Genomic DNA, 25049 nt, shown 5'->3' on the forward strand with positions numbered 1-25049 from the left:
AAATACCAATTGTAAGTATGGTACAGCCTTAGAATAAAAAAAATAAATCTTAGTTATTATGAAGGTCATTCGACAGTTATGCTTTAATTTTTAATTTTAATCATTTATGACTCTACATTTAAATTACTTTTTACTACAACATAGACTTGAGTAAACTGTAAAATTGGGTCAATTTGTATATTCAAATGCTTACGATCTCAGTTGTCAATCACTTATCAGTGTTATCAACCATTGTTTACACAGGCATCATGGTAGAATTATCTTCTGTATTTTGACAGCAAAATAATAGCACAAGGTGAAATATGTAATGCTGATTGAAAGGGTTTTGTTTTTTAAAATTTTTAAATCATCTCAAGGTTGAAAATTATGGCTTGATTCAATTCTCTATGTCTACATTTGTAAGATATGTGCCAGATGTTATGTTTTAAGTGTATATTATTTTGTGTTATACATTCCGATAATTTTTTTAATGTAAGATAAATTTTGAATCTCAATGAATTTTATTCCTAATTGATGTCAAGTTAAAGCTCTCAACTCCTGTGTTGCTTTTTCTTTCATTATAGTTGTATTTTATGCTATCAATCATTTGACTGCAAGTTTACTGAATACTGTACCGGTTTAACACATTTCACCAAACACTCTCTCGCTTTTGTGTACGTAAAGGTGATGTGACAGTCAGTAGTGATTCCAAAGGGGGGGGGACTATAGGGGCTACATCTCTGTAAAACCTTAAAACTGCTTTTAAAAGTCACCAAAGCTGCTTTAAAAATAGCAAATTTTCGGGGGAAGATCCCTCTACCTACCCCTGGTGTAGAACAACCCCGGTAGGCCCCATTGACAAGGCCCTAGAACCGTCACTGGTGACAATGTTAATATTTTAAAACGTCAAACCAGAAATAAATAAGAACATTCATTGCATTCAATATCATTGAGTGTAACCACAAATATAGGACTTCTGCTCTTAAATCCAGTTGTTAAAATAATACAAATCACAAATGGTTTTTAGCTACGAGTTAATGCTGAGACCACCCGTTTGGAGCCCGCCTTAATATTCAAATCCAACAAACAAAAAATGGTCAGATCTCCTAGATAAACATAACTTGCTATGTAAGTTTATTGGAAACTCCCACCATTAAAAGCCTTATAATAACCAATGGATTGCTAATCAAAGTTTGCAACTTTTTTTATTGGATTTGCATTAAAGTATCGTGTAACATTAGGCAAAAAGATCAAATTTATAGAATTTTTCATACAGATTTACTGACTACAAAGGCCATAACGTTTAATTTGTGAATAACGATAAGATTTTGAGCAACCTGTTTACTGTTGTTGATGAGGTCTATTACCAGTTGAGTCAGTAGGGAAGGGGGAAGTCTGCAGGTAGCACAACAGACTGTTATTACGTCATCAGCATCGTAAACCTCAGAGTAACCTGCAGCTACTAGGACAGGTTGTTCACCTTACATGAGGAAGATAATTGTATAACCTCCAGGCCAAATGTCAGTTGCCATTGGTTAAGAGTTATTAGAGCCTACTTATAACCACAAATGTAATAATTGAAGGTTTGGATCATTGACATTTATTGATACTGAAATATACGCTTGATATCCCATCTATATTTAGATTTTTATGTAATTGATCTTTTTTTATAAAAGCCAAAGATAAATTTCAGGGAGTAGATTTAGTGAATTCCCCTAATATGGAATATGCTAGATTACTTAGCTGGAAAACAAATGTTCAGTTTAGCTGAAGGTTAATCAATTGTTAATCAATAAATCATTAAATAATTTTGATTATTTGTACATTAATTTAGTTCTACTCAATTCAAAATTAATTGAAAGACTATAACATGCAAGTTGGACAGCTAAGTCGTGTTTAAGGCCAGTAGGCGGTGAGGTTAACTACCTCAGGTAACATGTAATCAGTGTTTCCACTCGCCCAAATGAAAAAATCCTTTTTACCAGGTCGAGAAAATCCCACCACAGTGTAAATCCTATTTCATCTTGTATAAATTTAGTGAAATGGTCCAATTCTATACAGAGTCATCATTTTGACTTACCGTGTTAAAAAGCTAATTTAAACTTGATATTATACTATGCTAAAATAGTTTAAGTAACTGGGGTTGGTTTTATCTGAGAGCAAAAAAAGGAAAATCAGAGGCCAAGGCCTAAAATCCTGTTTTATCCTACATCCCGTTTCCCCCCACAAGATTCAAAAATCAGGTTTTCGGTACAAAAAATAAAAATCCTGCACATGGAAACTTACTGAGGCACGTAACCTGCTTGCCTTGTTTAAAGAAGGCTTAAAATACAGTAGTAGTACATGTAATCCACATGTTAATTAATTCTCAATGCAATATCTGAGTAGGCTAAAAGGAAAGCAAGGACAGTAAATGTCAGTGGTTACGCCCAGTGGGAATTTTTTTATTCAAATCACATGTGTTGTCACAGAGTTGAAGCTTATAATGGAAACTTAAAAACACAACTGAAAGACAAATTGAAGGACCATTTCAGGTTTATCATGTTCAAAATCCAGGAGCAAAATAAATAACAATATGTTGAGGTGTTTCCATACTTACAAAATAATATTCTAATTTAGATTTTTCTTTAAAAAAGGGGGGTGGGTTGCATCATAGTGTACAGTATTCGCATTTAGCCTGGGGGTGCGGCCGCGCTAGGGCCAGGGTGTAGGGGGGAGTGTTTATTGCTCATTTCCAAAAACATCTGGCCCACACAGCTCTGGGGTTGTTCAGCTGTCTTCATGGCTAGGCGTAGTGGAGGGGGTGGGTGACATGTACACAGGACGGCTAGTAGGGATGGAACTGCGCTCCCAGACTGCTTGCGCTTACTGTAGTTAGAGCCTTGGGCTTTTAACCAAGAGTAAAATGTTCAATCGACATATTAAAGAAAATTGGAAGGCTTAGGAACGCTTTTCATTCAAAGCCTCTCACATACAAAATGCATAGCCACTAACCAAAAAGGAGTTTACAAAACTAAAGTCTGTTTTGTAACAGTGACAAAATTAATTTCATATTTGACTAACATAGAAGGTTGAGTGACACAATATGATCTACATTTTTCTTTCAAACCCAGTAGACATCATCCCTAATTCAAATTCTGTTTTCTCGCACGATTTTAAAACATCTTCAAATATGCCACAATTGGGATTATTATACATACCGGTACCACAATTTGGCCTGGAGGATACCAGTAGCTGACTACTGTAGGCAGTCTAGACAACAATAGAACCTTCATTATACTGATTAGACAGTCATTGACCTTACATTGGATCCGTGGTCTCCTTGCTATCAGGAAGAGATTCTTACTGCAAGTAAGTCAGCTAAGCCCTCGCCAAATTAGGATTTTCATAATTATTTATTACAATAATTTTGATACGATAAGCATATAGTTTTTTGCAAAAATAGAGATATTAAAATAAATAAGTAGATGGTAATAAATGTGCCAGACAGTTTTCAACTTTAAAGAACTCTAGCCAATAACTTATGTCCTTGATACAATATATTGCAAGTGACATTCGTTCAATCAGAAACATATCTCAAACCTTTGAGCGCTATTGATTTTTTATTAAATTATACGCTTAGTTATTTTGTTTCCCTACCTTACAGACACAAATACCATCGATAAAACATACTCCCTTGTGTTGCTTAGTCTAAATACCTATCAACATATTTTTTTTTTTTATTTAAGTTACACAGACAGTAAAGATACGTTAAAAATAGCAAAATGTATATTTTTTGTGCTTATCATAGAACCTACCCATTCCATCAACTCCACAACAACTAAAGAATAAAATTAATAAATAAAAAAAAAATAATAAAATTGTTTCACTTAACAATTTAAGAATAACGCTCTAATCTAACAGACTGCATCCTCACCGCTGCCTACCCAATATTGAATTTTGTAAGGTCTGGGTATTATTTAAACTCGGGCTCAAGATACAATGCCTTAGACCGTACCGTTAAGCCATTCATCAGACGTAACAACAGTCGACCTTGCAAACAGCAAAGGTCAACAATAAACCCAAGCATAGTAGTTCTAAATTTCACTCCCAGGTGTCAGCACATGTAAGGTATACTTTTCAAACAACAATTGTTCAGTTATATTCCCATAGAAGTAAAACTTAAAGTATTTTACCATTGACGGCCAATTTATTGGGATTTATTGCTAGTGACACGTAAGCTGGCACTTGACTGGTCGCTACTAGCCTAGTTCAAAAACATTATGTGTGGTTATGGGGGTTGCACCAATTGTCCTCGGGAACCATGTGAAGGCGCTTAAGTACATGACAAACTGGGAATCAACCACGTGAGTCAGCGGAAATTTTTGTAGTTCAGTCTTTTCCTTACCTCCACCCTCCCGATGCCTACATTGCTCGCGCCAGACCCAAGAGCCAGCTTACGTTTCACAAGCTATAAAGGGTAAGAAATTAAATTAATGATGTACCTTTGACACTCATGGTGACAGCTACTGACTAAAATTCTCAAATATATTATTAAGGATCACCTTAGAATTAAATAAGTAAATTAGGTAACCCGAGTGAGTAGATAATTTTAACAAAGCTTAGGGTTGATTAGCAATACCTAAGTTGAAGTAAAGCCTTGTACATACTCTCTTTAGAGTTTAACATATTATTTTATGGGTTATTAGTACGCTATAATGAAGCAATCTTTTGAATAAACAATGGGCGTTAACAATGATAATTACTATTGTATACAAACCACACTTCAGAGCTATTATTACTAATTACTCTATCAGAGGTAAGGTTAGATTCCCAGACTCAAAACATGATAATCTTCTCACTATTAACCTTGACCAAAAATCAATATTACTTAGTTAGGTAGTCGTTAATTCTCATACAAACAATAATAAACGTCAACAGATTTAGATCTAAGTTCATAAACAATATCCATTTAAGATCTTTAGATTTCAATCTAGGATTGTTACTTTTTCTCTTATTAACTCAACTTCTGATTAGAGGATAACACTACTTGGATGTTCATTGGATACAAGCTCCGCAGTTTTTTTTTTTTTTTTTTAATACCGCAACATATTTCAATTATATCCGTACTTTGCTTTTAAAGTTTATTAAGAGTTGGAAAAAGTTAGTGCTTTGAAGCTACAGTAGACACCAGTCCCTCTTATAAGTAGGCACAGGACTGAGGCCAGTCCGGATAATGTTTGCAACCCAGGGCGCTATAGCACTATTCACCCTAAACCCGGGCCTGTATGAACCTAGACCTTAAAAATACTTTCAAACCCACTAAAATAGTAATACAGAAGATTTTAAAAGCTAACAAACTCTCTTAATCAATGGCATACAACCAAACCTATTTAATATATTTAGAAAATCTTCTGTTCTATATATCATATTTGTCAAACAAGCAAAACAGATATCATGTGAACGAACATACCAAACTTTTGTCCTGTTTCCAAAAAAAGCAAATCAATAAATTAATTGTGAGAGGATTGACAAGGTAACTTAATGACACATCCTAATGAGTTTTAAACTCAAGAACAAGACAGAAACCTTTTCAAGCTTCTACTTTAATATTTCCTAAAAGTTTCACGGCTAAAACAGAACATACTGTAGAAATAATTTAATAATGCTATAATACGTGCTTTTGTAATATTGGCGTCAAGAGAGGGATTTAGCTTGCTACATTAGGTCTGAAAAGCACACTTTAGAGTGTGGGGTTACTATGTTCTCATAGAGGGTCTAATAGAGGACCTTCCACTGTAGGCGGGTTGTTATAAGAGATAACCAAACCAGTATGAGAGTGGATCTATATTTAAATGTTGTAGATTACGTATTTTTTTGTAACATAACATTTTTCATATTTCTATAATCAGTTAAAGAAATTACTTTAGAGTGACTGGTTGAGGTCTTGCTGTTTATGTTTTTAATCTCTATTCTTTTACCTATAGGCTATTACAAGTTGCAGTTTTGCTCGATTTCGAACAACGAGTTATCTAGTTCTATTTAATTTTGTTTCACCGTATAAATTGACTTAAGTAAAGTAGGAGTAGAAATGAATAAAATAAACTCACCTCTTCCCAGTTTACTCCATGAGTGAGTGGTGTAAGTAATATCCTTGAATGTGAGATCAAGGGTTGGTCTCTTGGGAAAATGGTGTTCATGAAATTGGTAATTATTGTTCTTTATGATCTGATCAATTTGATTACTCTTTGGCAAGTCATTCGTCCCTTGCCCCTGGGCCATGATTGGAAATTAAATTTTATTTTTAAAAGTGAAATCCGCTAAGTCTCTTGAACCATTTTACATCCTCAATCAAAGTGCCGTACATCCGTGTCTTCATCCGAGACCTGAAACAAACAAGAATATTTTTAATTTTAAGACTATACTTTAGCTTTGACGCCATTGTAATTTCTTAATGAAATAAATAAAGAATAAAGAATATTAAAAATAAATAAATAATAAATATTTTGAATAAATAAAGAATATTTTGATTTGATTAATTATATTGAAATTTGTTGTAAATTATCAAAGTTTATGAAATAGATCATCAAATTTGTTCTGAAACTGTGATGATATGATTAAATAGGCTACCATACACTGTCATTAGCAGTTCCAAGTGAGCTGGTTGCTAACAACAGGTGGTGCATATCCAAATTTACTTTACTCATCAATTTCAATGATTGTAAAATACAAAAGTACTGTAGTATTAATATATATAAGTTAGGTGAATTTTGATTTGAAATAAAATTATGTCTAGGGATAAAAGTTATCTTGAATTGTTTACACACTTAGCTTACTATAACATAGTTTTCTAAAATTGATTGAAACCCCCATTTCAGTATTTGAGCAGTAATACAACTGGAGGTAGCACTGAATGAGAGAATTGAGAGACGTTGGCGGCAATTAGAACTACGGGTAAGGTACATTATTGTATTGTAGACATAACATTGTACATTGGAACTGGAAGGTGAATATGGGATTGTGGTATTGTAATAAGGCCATAAGCCAATTAGCTGGTTGATTCCTTTAGTTGGTGCCAACATAACAAACATTTACACAGTGTCCATTTTCTAGCAGAATTGCCACACCAGTACTACCACCAGTAATAGTGCAGTTGTATTTCTAGCTCAGTGATTTCAGTACCTATCCCTAAATAGTCTTCCAATGTAAAGTTATCCAAGTTACAAAAACAAAACAACCTTTTTAGGTTCTAAAGTCTAGATTATTTTAAGCCTATTTTCATACGGTAACTAAAAATTTTTGCTAAGCTACTGATATTACGGTATTGTCTTTGGCTTGATAACAGCTCTGACCACGTCTTTAAGAAGTAATAACGTGTAATTACCATAATGTTCACTGTCATAAGGTGGTGGGAAGAAAAGGGAAAGCCACAAACTGCCACTGGTGCCGCATTAGAAACCTCGGGAAATGTGAAAGTAACCAAACTTAATTGAAGGATTTTACAATGAACTTTAAATTAGGCTGGGCTATCTGATTTGTATTTTTGTCAATGGGGTTTAAATATTTGTAACCTTGTATTGCCAACACCTCTAAGTTCAGCCGCAACCTAGGTTGAATTTGTATAATGTTGAAACAACCTAGGTTGAGATTAATTGCCTTTCTATTTCATTTGATATTGAATTTATAGTAAAATTGAAAACAGAAAATATTGGGCCTAGGAATTTCTTATTTAAAATTACCTAGAGCAAAACAAAAATGAAAACGTTGTGTTGCGTTTTAGCAAGTTAGAAGTTAACAATTAAAGTGTAATTAATTGTTGATATAATATTATTATCAGGGTACACAATTCCGCAGAGAACCAGCAATATATTATCGGATGAATAATATAAGTTTATCAATATGTCTGCGATTCGATAATACCGGTATTGCATTGATTATTTTAAACCATTTGATAAATTAAAACAATAACAAAAACATTTTCGGTATATAAGCTTTTGTGTTTATTTTATCAATGCATAATTTATTATATCCTAAGTAACTCAATTTCGATTAAAAATGGAGGAAACAATTAAAGTATAATCCTATGCAGTTATTACATTAACAGTACTGAAAACTGCACTGTTTTTCTTCCACATTAGTTTAAATATTATTTGTTGTTAGCCTACCTATAACAAAAAAATAATCGATAACTTAATAGGGTAAGTTAATGAATGTTCCTTTTAACAGGAAAATACCAAAAAACATCTAGGAACGACAGGTAAGTGGTCCAACTTTTATATGTAAGTTATTACCGTCTTGTGAGTCAGCAGTATAAGTGTAAATGTATTATTACAAGTGTTATCAGACGTATTTTTGTTTTTCAGGTCATCCGATAATACAACTTATTGAAGGTTCTCTGTGGAACTGTACGTTACCTAAACTAAACTTTTAAGTCATTTAAATGAAATTAAGTTATGAAATGACTCTCTCTTGAATCTTGATAACTTAAGTTGCACATTCTTTTAATGAGCTTAAATTTACTGTCTTTCTGTAACTTAGAAAAAGAGCTTAAGTAATAAGTTACAGTATGAGGAGCTAAATTGGCACAAGAGGTCGCTCCAAGGAAACATTAGTTTGTTTTGTTGTGATTCTGGTTAAATTGTTTCTGCTTTCTTAAGTAGGTAGATGATCCTGACTCGAAATTAAAGTTAATGTTTTCAGTATATAAATTAGAGGTAGCTAACTTAAGTTTAGTTGTAAAGTAAGTTAACTTATTCCAGGTGTTTGTAAAATGATTCAGATTTGACTGCCAACACCCAAGAAGGTAACTTATGTGGTTTAGCCTAGTTTGAATTCAAAATATTAATCAGTTCCGGCCTAAACATAACGCGAATAAAATGTCTTTAAGCCAGTGGCGTAACAGAAGGGCCCGCAGGGCCCGCAATGCGGAGGGGCCCGGGAGCTGAGCGGGCCCGCGAACCGGTGAGCGGGAAACGGCCCGTGAGACGAGTGGGTCCGAATAATTTGGGTTCATTCTTATTCAAATGTATTAGGCCTACCATAGATAAAACATAGTTCCTTAGTAGATTTCCCATCCTTATGGAACAGCTGAAGCTAATTTTATTGTTAGTTCTGTCCGGTTTTCTTTAGATGTCGTGTTTTGTTTACAATTTGTTTTTATTATTTTAGGCCTAGGGTTAGTTTCTCATTACTGTATTTGTGTCTCACTGTTTGGTTATATAGCTAGTGGACGAGTTATTGTTTATTATGATTACATAGTTTTATTTGGTTAAACGAGGTTTTAAATGAATGCTTTGAATGAATACTTTGAAATGGCAACCATACGAATGTAGGTATTTTTTTAAGCCAAGTATGAATAGAGATTGGATATGAGTGTAGGATGAGTGGCGCAACCTTGTAGTCTTGATGGTGACAAAGGCAGACATATTCTTTAGACACAGCTGTTCAAGGGGCCTACAGTTTATAGAGGAATCCGAACCACATTGTCGCCTTGTAATTAACAAATTAGTCTAATTATTAGGATAGCAAAAATGGATAACATGTGTAATAAATTAAATGTAAAACCTCCTTGATATAACCATATTCTGATACGGATGATGAAATAAGGAATTTTTTTTATTTCAAAACTATTTACAAACGCTATAGGCCTAATGATGTAGTGATGTAACTTTTTGATAAAACTATGACTGAAATACTTAACACTCCCTTTTATGGAACATAATCCATAATTTATTTACTACTCTATTTTATGACATCTGTTTGATAATTGTAAAGGTGGTCCAAAAATAACTCTGTGGGGAGGGGAAGGGTGTTTGATTATGTTGTATCGGTGGTCTAAAAATAACTAATGAGAGGGGGGCCCATAAAATAAGTTTGCAGGGGGCCCGTAAAAATCTGTTACGCCACTGCTTTAAGCTAAATAAGCATCCGCTTGAAACAAAAATGAGTATAAATAGGGGCCTATGACTATAGTATAGACCTGACTGACATAAAAGACGACTAAGGAAGAATCAGGGTACAGTTTCTTAACTGGGCTATGCTTTATCGATTGAAACTATCGAATAGAAATAAGTTATTGATTAATAATCGATATTTTTAAATATATCTATTATAAAATTAAACTATCATAACATAACCAACCAAACATGCTGATGGTGAAAAAATCGCATGAAGGTTTACTAATCGAATCGATAGTTTCAATCGATATTAGCATAGCCCAGTTAAGAAACTGTAGGTACCCAAGAATCACATTAGATATGCCTACCACTGTTAAAAAAACTTAAAAACATAAGTTATTTTAGGTCTAGGACTCACATCAATGGGTAAGGTAAATAATTAGGGGAATCACAAATTTTAAAAAGAAATCGAATTGTGATGGTTCGATTATTTGCTCTAGTTTAGTAAATTAGTAACGTAGGGAGTGCAGGGCGTTTCAATGTGAAATAACTTAACTAGACCTAGTCTAGGTATTCAATTTAAATAGATGCTCCTTCCTGTCACTTTTCACCTAACCTTCTAGGGGCTACATCATGAACAGACACGAAACTGCAATATCAATACTTGTTAGTAGGCCTATCCTCGAAAAACTGTAGAGTGTAAAATTAAGCAAATAGCACTTACTGTTAATATTTAGAACTCGGACCATAAACTAACTGAAACATTAGACACTTCACTGACAAGAAAACAAAAACACAACAAATTGACTCAATAAATAATGACGCACTCCGCAAGGCAGACAGCTGACGACACTGTCATTAGTGTCATTTCCATTTGCCGTTCCTTATTCCAATTCCCTTGTTCCCTGTTCCGTTTCGTCCGTTCGTTTGACAGTGACACAGCCAAACAGCTGATCCAGCAACTAGGGCTGTGAGTCATGATTCGGATTGGTCGATTGTAGACGTAGGAAAGGGAAATAAAACACTCTTGATTTTTTCCTGCTTTTGTACTCCACCAATTAAATTTAGTTTAGCTTTGAAGCGCGAAAGCAAAAACTGAAAGCGTATAAAGCAGTTATTTATAACACTATTCAAACTAGGTGGCGTTCGCAGAGGCATCCACAAAATTGAGCGGAGCCATCAAGGGTTTATATTATATTGTTTTGGTCATACTGCAGTAATACCACTATTACTGCTGTCCCAATGTCCATAAGCCATTTCTGGAATGGTTTCAACTCAATTCTAATCTGGACTCTGTACCTAATATTAAGGAAAGCGTTAAAGACAGTAGTATTGTTAGCGAAATGTTATGTGCAAGTAGCGTTAGCAATGTTTTAATACAATGTTCCAATGTCAGTCCAATCACAATCAAGAAGTGTCCAAATGAGGATTGGACACTGGTCAAAACCAAAAATAAAAAACACAAAAGTAAAAGAAACTCAGCTATGTCAGCTGCAAACCAACCGGTTACTATTAGTTGTAATAATAAGTATAGTAGTCTAAGTTTTAAAGAATCTAACAATGTAAATAGAGAACAGACCATTGTACCTAAAGAACATTGTTCTTATATAAAAAATGTATCTGGTTTAAGGAAGCAAAAAAACCAAAAGAATATAAAAAGGTGCAAGTCACATTCCAATCATGAACAAATTGTCAACATTAATCAAGGCCCTAAGCCAGACTTTTGTAGTGAAAGAAAACGCCACCAGTGATGTAGTTGATCATCTGATTTTAGATCAATCAATGAGACTACTACTCCCTCTCTAAACCTTGACAAAAACCAGGAAACTAAAAAAAACAATCAAAACATTCTGTTTATTGGTGACTCAATTATTCGATTTGCCACCAAAGAGGTTTCCAAAAAGGGTGTTACAGTAGATTGTTGTCCTGGTGCTAAAATAAAGAACATAAAAGATAAACTTTGTAAATATAGAACTAAGGAATTAAATGTAATTTATATTCATGTTGGGACTAATAATCTCAAAATTTGTTATAATGGTAAAGCCGGCTACAATGGTGGTGATGGAAAGAGAGAAGCCCTTCATGATATGGCCGACCTCCTGTTCACTGCAAAAACACTCTTCCCTAAAGCTATGGTTTTTGTTAATAGCATATTAATAAGACGCGATTTAACGTACAGGGCTCTCTTCGACTTTAATGACCAGCTAGAACTGATGTGCAATAACTTTGGTGTTGTATTTGTTGAAGGAAATGTTTGGGTCACGAGGTATCATCTTTCTAGAGATGGTAGACATCTGAACAGTAAAGGTAACTATCACTTGGGAAATCTGTTTTCTTCTGTCCTTTCTGCTATTTTGAGCACACAACAAGTCTGTAAACCTACGACCGTGAATCCTAACAGCGAAGGCAGCACTTCATTGGGGAAAACATTGTCTGAGTCTCCTAAAATTATTGCAGAACCACAGATGCATTTTTTAGATTGATATTCCACTTGTTCCTAGTCTCAAGATTGTTCACCACAACGTCCAGGGCCTTTCTAATAAGCTCGATAGTCTTAAAATATTCCTTGACTCGGAGGAACCTGACATCGTTTGTCTGTCTGAACATCATTTGAAGGATTCAGAATTTGAGGTCACCGCTTTGTATGGGTTTAAAGGTGTCACGGCTTATTGTAGATCGTCTTTCCAACGAGGAGGAGTGTGTATATTTTCAAAATATTCCTTAAACTGTGAGGCCATAGATGTCTCACGCTTTTGTGTTGAGGGTAGGTGTGAGATCGCTGCAGTTAAGCTAGACGTAAATAAAGAATCGTTTATAATAGTTGTCGTATACAAGCCACAACCATTCTCCTCTTCATTGCAAGAACATGAATATTTTAACAATTGCTTATCTAATTGTCTAGGAAGACTTCTAAAGCCAAATGTTAGAACTGTTGTTGTAGGCGATTTCAATGTAGATCTGTCCGTTTTAGATATCAAAGCTGATAGGCTGGTAAACATGATGTCATCTCATGATTTGTGGAATAGAATCACAGCATACACAAGAGAATTCAAAAACTCTAAAACTCTTATAGATCATGTGTACACTGACCTTCCAGTCGATCGCTTGAGTTGTTATGTAATGGTCACTGCTTTGTCTGATCACCATGCCCAAGTAGCAGTTGTTAAGTCACGAGATGGTCGTGAGAAAAACCACCCTAGTTGCACTTTTAAACGCTCATTTTCTGAGGATAACATCAGAGTCTTCAAATACTTTCTCAGCAACGAGACCTGGCTTGATGTTTTTGAAGCAGATTCTGTTGATAAAAAGATGGACCTATTCCTATCTTCCATATCTTTTTATATTGAACGATCCTTTCCAGAAAAAAAGACAAAGATTCACAAGCTTCCTTCACACAGCAAAATGCCCTTGAATGAACAAATACTAAAACTCCGTGATACTGTTGCTCATTGGTATTGCTTAACAAAGGATATGGATTCTTCTCACGTCATGAGACAACACTTTCTCTCGTTGAAAAGACAGTATAGGAATAGTATCAAAGCTGCCAAGTCATCTAAAGTGCTTGATATTATAAATAAGTCTGCTAATAAAACCAAGACTGTCTGGGAGATAGTAAATGAAAATAGAGGCTTGAGGAAACCATCTTCTCATATTTTCAACATCAAGGATGAGAGTGGTACAAGTATTAGTGATCCAAAATTGATCTCTAATATGTTCAATAGATTTTTTGTGGAAGTGGGTAGTGGAAATGTAAATGCTTGCCGAAATTCTTCCTCTAATTTGGAGTCTGTTTCTTCTGAAACCTCGTTTTTCTTAACACCTGTAAGCAGGGAGGAGGTATTAGAATTAATCAAGTCCTTGAAAACAAAGCCATCATCAGGCTGTGATAGTGTGTCATCAAAGCTACTGAAGTCCTGTTGTGAATTTTTAGTAGATCCTTTAGTTCATATCATCAACCACTCCTTTCAAACGGGAAGTTTTCCAGACGCAATAAAATTATCCATTGTAAAGCCAGTCCACAAGAAAGGCAGTGTTCATGATCTAAATAATTTTAGACCTATTTCAATAACTTCAACATTTTCCAAAGTGATTGAAAAGGCATTTTTAAATAGGTTGTTGACTTTCCTGAATCACAACAAACTTTTGTGTCCCAATCAGTTTGGATTCGTCAAAGGTGGGTCTACTGTCAATGCAATGTTTTCAGTAATCGATAGGGTTGTGAATGCATTAGACAAAGGAGCATCGGCCTCTGGAGTCTTCTTTGATCTGCGGAAAGCTTTTGATATGGTATCTCATGATTTATTGCTAGAAAAGCTTGACAACATTGGAGTACGAGGAGTAACGAATTCATGGTTGTCTTCTTATCTCAGGGGACGAAGGCAAGTCGTTCAATTACCATACACAGAAAATAACACCCTGAAAAAGTGCAATTCTGATGTCTTGTTTGTCAAAGCTGGTGTGCCTCAAGGTTCCATTTTAAGGTTTTTTTCCTGCTTTATTTATCCTGTACATAAATGACATCGGTAATTGCATTGCAGATGCCCATCTATGTCTATTTGCGGATGACACATCAATTGTTTTGGAGAAACCTACCCACAATGCTATGGAAGTAACCACTTTTTTGGAGTCCAATAAAATCGTCCAATGGTTTCAGGATAATGGTCTCGTCATAAACAATGACAAAACTGCCTTAATTGACTTCAGCATATCATCAAAGAGTAAATCTAATCTCTGTGTTTGGATTGACGATGTTGCGGTGCCATCTGTGAACAATTTGAAGTTTTTAGGGCTTAACATTGATAAGAATCTGAAGTACAAATGTCATATTGACATTGTTGCACAAAGGGTGAATTCCGGAATTTTTGTTTTACGTCGGCTGGCTCCATTTGCAGAAAAAACTATTCTTCTCTCAGCATACTATGCAGTGGTTTTCCCCTATCTCTCATATGCAGTCACGGTATGGGGATCTGAAACATGTGCAACAAAACATATTTTTACGCTCCAGAAAGAGGCAGTTCGGATCATTGCTGGCATTGGTCGAAGAGATTCATGTAAATCGGCTTTCATTCAATTAAGAATACTCACTTTTCCTTGCATCTATATCTACAACACTTTGATATTTTTAAAGCAAAACCATAGTTTTTTTGAACCTTTATTCCCTCACTCCAATTACAATACCAGGAAAAGAACTGATTTAAATATCCCACAACACAAAACTTCCTTTTTTAAACACCATATGTTTTATAATGCTATAATGTTGTTCAACTCGCTGCCCAACAAGCTTAAGTCAATAAGTGACATCAGCTTATTCAAACGAAAAATTAAAATATTTCTAATCGAAAAACGTTTTTACTCTGTAGAAAATTATGTTAAAAATAGGTGGTAAAGAGGTTTGTTACTTATGTGAATGTTGTATTTTATTTCTTGTATTGTATTTGAATAATGTGACTCAAGCCATGCATGTTACTGTGTTTTATACGGCAATAAAGAACTTTTGATTTGATTTGATTTGATACCAGTCGTTTTTAATACATGCGTTGCGGGTCTAAAGTAGCATTTTTACTCTTTAGGAAGTAAAAATAGTTGTTATCCTCTATGGAGAAAAAATCAGCTGTTGTCAACTCAGTTGTAAATTTCTATTGTAAACGATTACATGTATCGAAATGTGTATCGATTCGTGCTTCGTAATTATTTTAACCTACAGTCTACAGTCTCTTCCCATAGCGTTTTAGCATAGCAGATACATTTATCCATTCCCACACTCAACACGCTCACCTTTACTACATCCTTCACCACCCCCTACGTCGTGGACCTATTTCCCTCTCTTCCCATAGCATTTTAGGATTGCAGATACATTAATGTAATTGCCAAAGACAGTTCCCACACTCTACACTGCAAGCCTTACTACTTCCTTCACAATTTCCTACGTCATAGACTCTTGTTTCCTTCCCTTCTCATAGCATTTTTGAATTAAAGATACATCAATCTAACTGCCACAGACGGTTTTCACACTATGCTCATACTTTACTGCTTTCTAAGCAATTTCCTACATCGTGGACCTGTTTTCATCACTTTCCATAGCAATTAAGTATTTTAGATACGTTAATCGAATTGCCACAAACATTCCCCACACTCCGCACTGCTAGCTTTTACTACTTCTTTCACCATTTTCTATGTCGTGGGGATGCTTCCATCCTTTCTCCTAGCATTTCAGCATTGCAGATACATTAATCTAACTGCTACAAACGGTTTCCAGTTCCCACACTCCACACTGCTCACCTTACTACTTCCTTCACCTCTTCTTACGTCGCGGACCTGTTTCCCTCTCTTCCCATAGAATTTTAAGATTGTAGATACCTTAATCTAATCGTCATAAACAGTTCCCACACTCCGGACAGCTTGCCTTGACTACTTCCTTCACCTCTTCCTACATCGTGGACCTGTTTTCCTCCCTTCCCACAGCGTTTTATGATTGCAGATACCCTAATCGTCATAAACAGTTCCCACACTCCGTACAGCTCGCCTTGACTAATTCCTTCACCACTTCCTATGTCGCGGACCTGTTTCCCTCCCCTCCCATAGCATCATAGGATTGCAGATACCTTAATCTAATCGTCATAAACAGTTCCAACACTCCGGACTGCTCGCTTTTACTACTTCCTTCGCCACTTCCTACGCCACCGACCTGTTTCCCTCCCTTTTCATAGCATTTTGTGATTGCAGATACCTTAATCTAATCGTCATAAACAGTCCCCACACTCCGGACAGCTCGCCTTGACTACTTCCTTCATCACTTCCTACGTTGCGGACCCGTTTTCCTCCCTTCCTATAGCATTTTATGATTGCAGATACCTTAATCTAATCGTCATAAACAGTTCCCACATTCCAGACTGCTCGCATTTACTACTTCCTTCACCACTTCCTACGTCACGGACCTGTTTACCTCCCTTTCCATAGCATTTTAGGATTGCAGATACCTTGATCTAATCGTCATAAACAGTTCCCACACTCCGGACAGCTTCCCTTGACTACTTCCTTCACCACTTCCTACATCGTGGACTCGTTTTCCTCCCTTCGAATAGCATTTTATGATTGCCGATACCTTAATCTAATCGTCATAAACAGTTCCCCATTCCGGATTGCTCGCCTTTACTACTTCCTTCGCCACTTCCTACGTCGCGGACCTGTTTCCCTCCCTTCCCATAGCATCATAGGATTGCAAATACCTTAATCTAATGCTCATAAACTGTTACCACACTCCGGACTGCTCGCATTTACTACTTCCTTCACCACTTCCTACGTCACGGACCTGTTTACCTCCCTTCCCATAGCATTTTATGATTGCAGATACCTTAATCTAATCGTCATAAACAGTTCCCACATTCCAGACTGCTCGCATTTACTACTTCCTTCACCACTTCCTACGTCACGGACCTGTTTACCTCCCTTTCCATAGCATTTTAGGATTGCAGATACCTTGATCTAATCGTCATAAACAGTTCCCACACTCCGGACAGCTTCCCTTGACTACTTCCTTCACCACTTCCTACATCGCGGACCCGTTTTCCTCCCTTCCCATAGCATTTTATGAGTGCAGGTACTTTAATCTAAACGTCATAAACAGTTCCCACACTCCGGACTGCTCGCCTTTACTACTTCCTTCACCACTTCCTACGTCGCAGACCTGTTTTCCTCCCTTCCCATAGCATTTTATGATTGCAGGTACTTTAATCTAAACGTCATAAACAGTTCCCACACTCCGGACTGCTCGCCTTTACTACTTCCTTCACCACTTCCTACGTCGCAGACCTGTTTCTCTCCCTTCCCATAGCATCATAGGATTGCAAATACCTTAATATAATGGTCATAAGCAGTTCCCACACTCCGGACAGCTCTCGCCTTGACTACTTCCTTCATCACTTCCTACGTCGCGGACCCGTTTTCCTCCCTTCCCATAGCGTTTTATGATTGCAGGTACTTTAATCTAAACGTCATAAACAGTTCCCACACTCCGGACTGCTCGCCTTTACTACTTCTTTCACCACTTCCTACGTCGCAGACCTGTTTCCCTCCCTTCCCATAGCATCATAGGATTTCAAATACCTTAATATAATGGTCATAAGCAGTTCCCACACTCCGGACAGCTCGCCTTGACTACTACCTTCATCACTTCCTACGTCGCGGACCTGTTTTCCTCCCTTCCCTTATGATTTTTGGAATGCAGATACCTAAATCTAATCGTCATAAACAGTTTCCACACTCCAGACTGCTCACCTTTAGTACTTCCTTCACCACTTCCTACATCGCGGACCCCTTTTCCTCCCTTCCCATAGAATTTTAGGAATGCAGATACCTAAATCTAATGGTCATAAACAGTTTTCACATTCCAGACTGCTCACCTTTAGCATTTCCTACGTCACGGACCTCAAACTATTGTCGTCATTTGATTATATATGATTCATACCGTTTCTGTTCTAATATCTGTGGAATAATGCTATCAGCTATTTCTTTATCTACTGCATTCAAAAGTCAACAGCTGATCATATGTCTTTGTTTATGTGTCAAATACTGCTTCCATAAGGATTACATTGAAACTTTGAGACCCAGTGGGGCGGATTCCTGAGAGTTATTTTTAACGCCATATAGATGTTGGCACTCACCGATATGGTCTTTATCACCATCCAAAATTTGAAAACGATTGATTCAGCCGTCTAGGAGGAGTTTGCGTATTACGAAATGCATAAAAGTCGATGTATAAGAGCTTCGCTCGCTTCGCTCAATAATTATTATTGAACTATATTTAGGCTAAATATTAGGTAATCTAGCCTACAACTTCGTCAAAAAACTGGAATCTCAACTGCTTGATTAGGTACGTTACATTGATTTTCAGATAGATTTGGAATTATTTACAATTATCAACTCATACAAAAATTGGCAAAATATTATAAGGTGCAACATAAATAATGTTATCGGCGGGGCAGACATTTAATTGCAGATATTAATGGTCTGCAACGTGCAACCAAATTTCAATACCACGCCGATCAATTTCGTAATTAGTTTGAATACAACAAAAAAAACTAAAGTATTATAATGATTCCTCTCGAATTAAGTTGTGCCCCAATCAGCTAAGTTTACATCTCATTTTAACGCCGTTAAAGGGGGGATGATTTGAGCCTTTAACATACCGGAAACACTGTAGGCCTATGTGCTGGTCCCTAGAGACCAAAAACACCATCCATTAAAATTCACATTAGATATATATATATATATATGTGTGTGTGTGTGTCCGTTTCCGTTAGCACGATAGATAACTTGAGCAAAAGTTATCTGATTTTTAAGAAATTTTGTATACATGTGGAAACCTAGGTACTTAATTCGAACGAGTTCGCGAACCACTCGAACCAGGATGATCGGACTACGTTAACGGGTGTTTATGGGAGGTTTTATGGGGGTAAAAATTTGTTTTTCTCATTTTTGACCCTAAAAACATAAAATTGACAAATTATTTCTAAACTATTTTGTAGAACTTCAAAAACAAATAATTTAGTATATTGAAGCGTTACTATGCGCCTAATGGTTCAAAATATAGTAAATTTAAAATTCCTACGTTATTCTAATGGAGAATAAGTAAACTGTTGTAGTTTTTTTGTTTATGAACATATTTTGAATATTTTGGGAAATGCATTTATTTCTTACTATTAACATTTTACAAAAAAACACTTTCTTTCCCTGTTGCAGCAAACCTAAGTACTCGTTAAACTAATTCTATTTATATAAGGAATAAATGTGATATTTTTAAGGAGACATTTTAATGTAAATCCAATCAGGGCAATCAGGCACATGGAAATTTGCTTAGTCTGCAGGTTTGTTGCGGCGGGGGTATATTTATTTTTTTAAACGACACAACATGTACGGCATTGCTGGTCTTGGTGAAGAAGAAGGTAATCAGGTAAACAGGTAATGAACGCTGGTTTTCTCGAGTATGTTTCAAACATAGTATTGCCAAAGCTCTTACAGCCACGCCCACTTTCAACTCCTGGCCGCGGCCTTGAAGTGGCAACGTCAATAAGTAGTGTTGGTTATAACAGATGTTTTCTTTGAAGTCAGCTAATATAGTATTTGTGTATTTGTTTAGGAACACAAAAGCTTGGTTACTGGGCTAGGAAAATATTGACTCCACTTTAAGTACACTAGTACAGCAATACAGTGTGGAAATTACACTCAATATAGGGGTTGCTATTAGAAAAAAAATCACCCCTTACCCCCTACCCTGTTATGGGGGTTAAAAAATATTTTTGATGTAAAAAATTACGGAACCTTCGTTAGCAATCAACGCCACAAACAGAATATTTCTATATATTTCGGTTTTAAAAATACTGATTTGTTTCAAGGCTTAATTTACACACTAGATTTTCAATTTACTGTACTGTGTATTGTTTTGGTTTTCGATTCTATATGTTTTATTTTCAATCTTTTAATAAATTTAAGCTCAAAAATTTAAATTTAAATGAATAATAAACGAAATAATGAGCTGGTGTCGAACCTTTCTGCCATGTTATCTTATGGGACGTCTGCTGCTAAACAACACTACTTGCAACGTTTCCAATTCTACCAGGCCGCGACCTGCAGTTAAAGGTGGCCGTGTCACACGGCCTTCGAAGTGGCAACGTCGCAAGTGGTGTTGTAACAGCTGTTTTGTTTGGAAGCAGCTTTTATTTGTGTATTTACGAAAGATTGGTTACTGGACTATGACAGTATTGACTACGCTTAAAAATGTACAGATATAGATTTGTAACTCATATTGTTTCGGTTTTCAATTATGATTTTCAATATTTTAATGGGACGTCTGTCACTAAACAAAAACAACACCACTTGCGACGTTGCCAATTCTACCAGTCCGTGGCCTGTAGTTAAAGGTGGCCGTGGTTGTGCAATTACCACTTCGTTTAAATATGTAAAGGGAAAAGGGAGTCCAGTTGGCCACCAGGTGCGCTGCATGACGGGTGCAACGATACATAGACATAGACAAGTAGGTGACCCTACAAGTCCACCGGAGCCAGATCCCAACTGTGTACCAGTGATTGTAGAATGTAGCTGCAACATTCCATTGCCTCATCTCAACCGCCGGTACCAGTTCTGAGGCAACTTTAGGCCTACTTTCCCTCGATGGCCCTATCTGCTGGTTTCGTTACTATAAAAGTTGCCCAACTAGTAGTCTCGTGCCGAGTGTTGGAGCCTAATTCATCATTAGATATGTTGCACTTTATTAGGTTGTTTTATTTCATTACTAGCTGCTGTACCCGAGCTTTGCAACGGGAAGAAAAATCTGTTTCATAATCATTAAAATAGATTTAGGATAAATTAAGCAATAGATAAAGTCATTAAGTTATAGATTAAATAATCCTACCACAATAGCTGTGTAATATATTTAATTTCTTTGGATCAGCTGTCTGAAATTGTGAAATGAGCATTTGGCAGTTCTGATTGTTTACATTTAAATGTCAACGCAAAGGTAAACATCGTGTGATTTTCTCATGCTTCGATGGAGGGAGACCAATTAATACTATACATACTTTTGAAAACCTCATCTCAAAACTTGGCACATTCAAGGGGCGTAGCCCGAGAGAAACTCAGGGAGGAGAATAGACATTCCTAGATATGTGAAAATGTTCTGGTCCCAACGTGTTAGATCGTGAGGTAGTTATTGTACTGTAGAGTGCTCTTATCCTTATGCCACCATCCATGGTTTAGAAATAAACCAACATCAACAACTTTTGGAGAATATTACGTTTTTATTACAAATGAAAAACATGTTGTTGCCATATGGGTGGATCATCGAGTCTTGAATGTGGCTTGCTCAGTGAACATCGTCAACGAAGGTCCTCTCTTGATCATTGGAATGGAGTGGGCGGCTGGTCGAATTCTTTTTTTACCAATTGTTCTGATGCAATAAAATCTCTCACACAACCCATCAGGGAGCAAATTAATGTTTTTAGACCTTTCACCTTTATAATCCCGTGTGAGTTAAAAAAAGGCATCATTGTAGTCGTATATTTCTGGTTCCCCTCTATATATATCAGGTCACCTTGACTTATATTCTGGAAGGTGAGTTAATCTGCAATAAAATCTCAGGAACGTAGTCTCCCAAACTTTTTTGAAAACTACAGCAACACCAGCTGTATTATTTATGTCATGGAAAAGGTCGCTGGATATAGTGTGAGCAAAACCCACAGAAGATAGCAGAGTCCTGTTTGTAGCGGTCTAGATAACTTGGCTCATGTGTTCTTCAACAAACTTGATACATTGATCTACAACCACTGATTAGAGATTTAAGGCTGTTCAAGGGTTCATTTGGTTTTGTTTCTGATTAGCAACTTTGCAACCATATCGAACCAACCAAATTATGTATTTGAATTCCCGGCCTCCAGGCGACGCAGCCACAGGCTTATCACATCCAATTTCTCCATCCAAACGTGAAATTTTCCTTGAGGCCGTGCGTCCGGGAGTTTTGGTGCGTTTTTGTGTCTTTGGTGTGTCTGTGGAGGTGCCCTACTCACAGAAGTGTAGGATGATTGGGAGACAAATACAGTTTAGTATAGGTATAGTTGCGAGGGAAATCACTAAACAAAGCGTAAAGAACTTCATGTTGAAGCAAGTAAAAAAATGTATGAATAATTAATTACCACGGCAACCTATTTAACTAATGTTGTCAATAGTAATAAAATTCACCATTGGAGCACTTTTAGTTTACATACTGTTAAAATTTTACTTTTGAATGGGAAATTTACACACAGTTGCAGTTGGAAATTCTCACAAATTAAAAAAATAAGACGATTTTATTTTCATAGACACAATTTAACAATATACAACAATCTTTATCTTCACATAATTATAGATACAGTATTGGAAACTGTTAGTAGTCGACTGAGTGTTTGTACAAATAAGTTTCGTCGCATATAACACAGTATGACATGAACTGGTCTCGAATTGATCACCGAGAATTATTGTTATTGCCAATAATTGAGATCGATTAAACAGCTCATACTGATTCAAATGTAATTAAAAGGGTTCGTTACAAGGATCTTTAATGATAAAGCGTTTAAAAGGCGTGTGTGTGCATTGCAGCACAACGGGTTCCGGAAGAACAAGGAAGAAGAATAAATAGGTTCTCTGGTTCTCTTCTGCATGTGAAAAGAACCTTAAGGCCCCTATTACACGAGGTAGCCTGGCGACGTCGCCAGCGACCAAACTGGCTACTCAGCTTGTCATGGGGCATTGATTCTTATGGATGTTATTACACGAGGGTAGCCAGCGACGCAGCCACACTTTGGCGACCGGCTGGCTACCGAGCCCCGTCGCCACTGTGGTAGCCACTGGCTACCCATATTGGCGACGCTGCGTTGTAGCATATGGAGCTTATTACACTAGGTCGCCAGTATCACGTCGCCACTCGGTTAGTTCATATCACGGGGGTACTTGCACACTGTTGTGTTGCGTTCTGTTGTGTTGTGAGTGTGTGAATTGTTCACTTCAGTTGATAAAATGTCTATATCATCCTTTATGACTCGAAGAAACTGGATTGTGACATACAAAAATAATTGAAACATTTTTTATTGTCCGCACAGAGCTCATCAAAAAGGGTGTAATATAACCCTTTTGATTCTCTTGCACTAAGCATTGGATGAACGTACATTTTTCTCTTCCTTTGCCTCCTTTTCTTCAGACGTAACAGAAGGAGAAGATACTTGTAATCACTCATTATTCACTGTAAACACCGCTCATAACAAGTACAAGTGCAAGACAAGCACTCACAACAACGGCGCCACGGCGGTAAAATTCTGGCTACTCAACTGGTTATAGGTTTGGTGGCCAGTGCGTCGCCAGCTACTGCCGCTGGCGACGTCGCCAGGCTACCTCGTGTAATAGGGGCCTAAGAGAGGAGATTCAGTAGTTCTAGAATACTCTTGGACAGTTGTTGAACTGGAGTGAAGTTACTGTAGCTGCAACTTTCAGCTCCAGGTCTGACCTCTTTCTCTTTTAGAAGTAACCTACTAAGAGACCACATTCCATGCTTTACTTGCATTATAAACTTTACAAACTGATTCTGATAAGGTCCCATTGTTTTCGTTATAGCTTCTTGAAAAATTGCTCCATTTCGAAGTAAGTGTTTGATCATACAATTTAATAAACTGAAGTAGACATATGGATCAGATGTAGCAAATCTTTATACAAATTGAACAGTTGACGAACCACTCACAGCGTGTGTTAGACTACTGATGCTAAAATTATAAATAACCTTTTCTTCAATAAAAGGTTAAATTACCTGTGTCCGCCGGTCGATCCTGTAGAATCCTATTGCAGGATATGCATTTCGGCGACGTTAAATCGCCATCATCAGTCCTTAATATAAGAGCTTGATCTTCCCCATTAGGTGCGTCTTAAAATTTTGAAAACACGTACACGAATTTTGCACATGACGAAACACATAAATACATGGTAGGCCTACTTTTTACTTTTACTGCGGACATAAGATAGACGCGCGTCGGTCATGTGCCGAGTCTCGACTGGAGTCAGACTTTACTTGCAGAGTTGACCTTTATGTGTTTATGTATTTCGTCATGTGCAAAATTCGTGTACGTGTTTTCAAAACTTTAAGATGCACCTAATGGGGAAGATCAAGCTCTTATATTAAGGACTGATGATGGCGATTTAACGTCGCCGAAATGCATATCCTGCAATAGGATTCTACAGGATCGACCGGCGGACAAAGGTAATTTAACCTTTTATTGATTGTCAACCGATCCGGAACAACAACAAACAACATAAAACCTTTTCTTAGTTTTTGTTGCTATAATAGTTAATGCAACCTTTTAATACAACTTTGGTATTCAATGGTCAATGATGTAACATAAGATATGCGATACTTAGTTCACAACAATTTGTCCTTTCAGATTTACTAAGTAAAAAGTCAGAGTACACGTCAGAGATGGGTAGTTGTAACACTTATGGAGGTTCGATTCAATAATCTTTCTTTAAGACAGTTCTGCACAATTTGGTGCGTATTGAAGCTGGATATAAATGAAGGGTGAGTGTAGAATGGAGTAAGATGATAAGTGTAGCTATGGTATTGATTAAGACCTATCGTTTCTTAGCTCATTTATGAAAAGCGCAATGATCAAGGACAGCTGGATCGAG

The 25049-nt window shown here is 36.6% G+C and overlaps 1 protein-coding gene across 2 annotated transcripts in view; it reads right to left on the minus strand.

Annotated features, from left to right (window-relative positions):
- Positions 1-25049, minus strand: part of LOC128985609 (ATP-binding cassette sub-family G member 1) — a 67613-nt gene that overhangs the window by 25540 nt on the left and 17024 nt on the right. The window contains exons 1-2 of one of the 2 annotated variants that reach the window (XM_054405250.1): positions 10579-10702; positions 6069-6344 (exon numbers count right to left, since the gene is read on the minus strand). In XM_054405250.1, coding sequence (XP_054261225.1) covers positions 6069-6240 — 172 coding nt within the window. In that variant the 5' untranslated portion in view covers positions 6241-6344; positions 10579-10702. Of the gene's footprint in view, positions 1-6068; positions 6345-10578; positions 10703-25049 lie in introns of those variants that run through there. The other variant, XM_054405249.1, reaches the window with a different exon arrangement.

Source organism: Macrosteles quadrilineatus, unplaced genomic scaffold (assembly GCF_028750875.1).
Source record: "Macrosteles quadrilineatus isolate MER2022 unplaced genomic scaffold, UCM_ALF_1.0 Scaffold_2__2_contigs__length_208266976, whole genome shotgun sequence".
In the NCBI taxonomy this organism is placed as follows: domain Eukaryota; kingdom Metazoa; phylum Arthropoda; class Insecta; order Hemiptera; family Cicadellidae; genus Macrosteles; species Macrosteles quadrilineatus.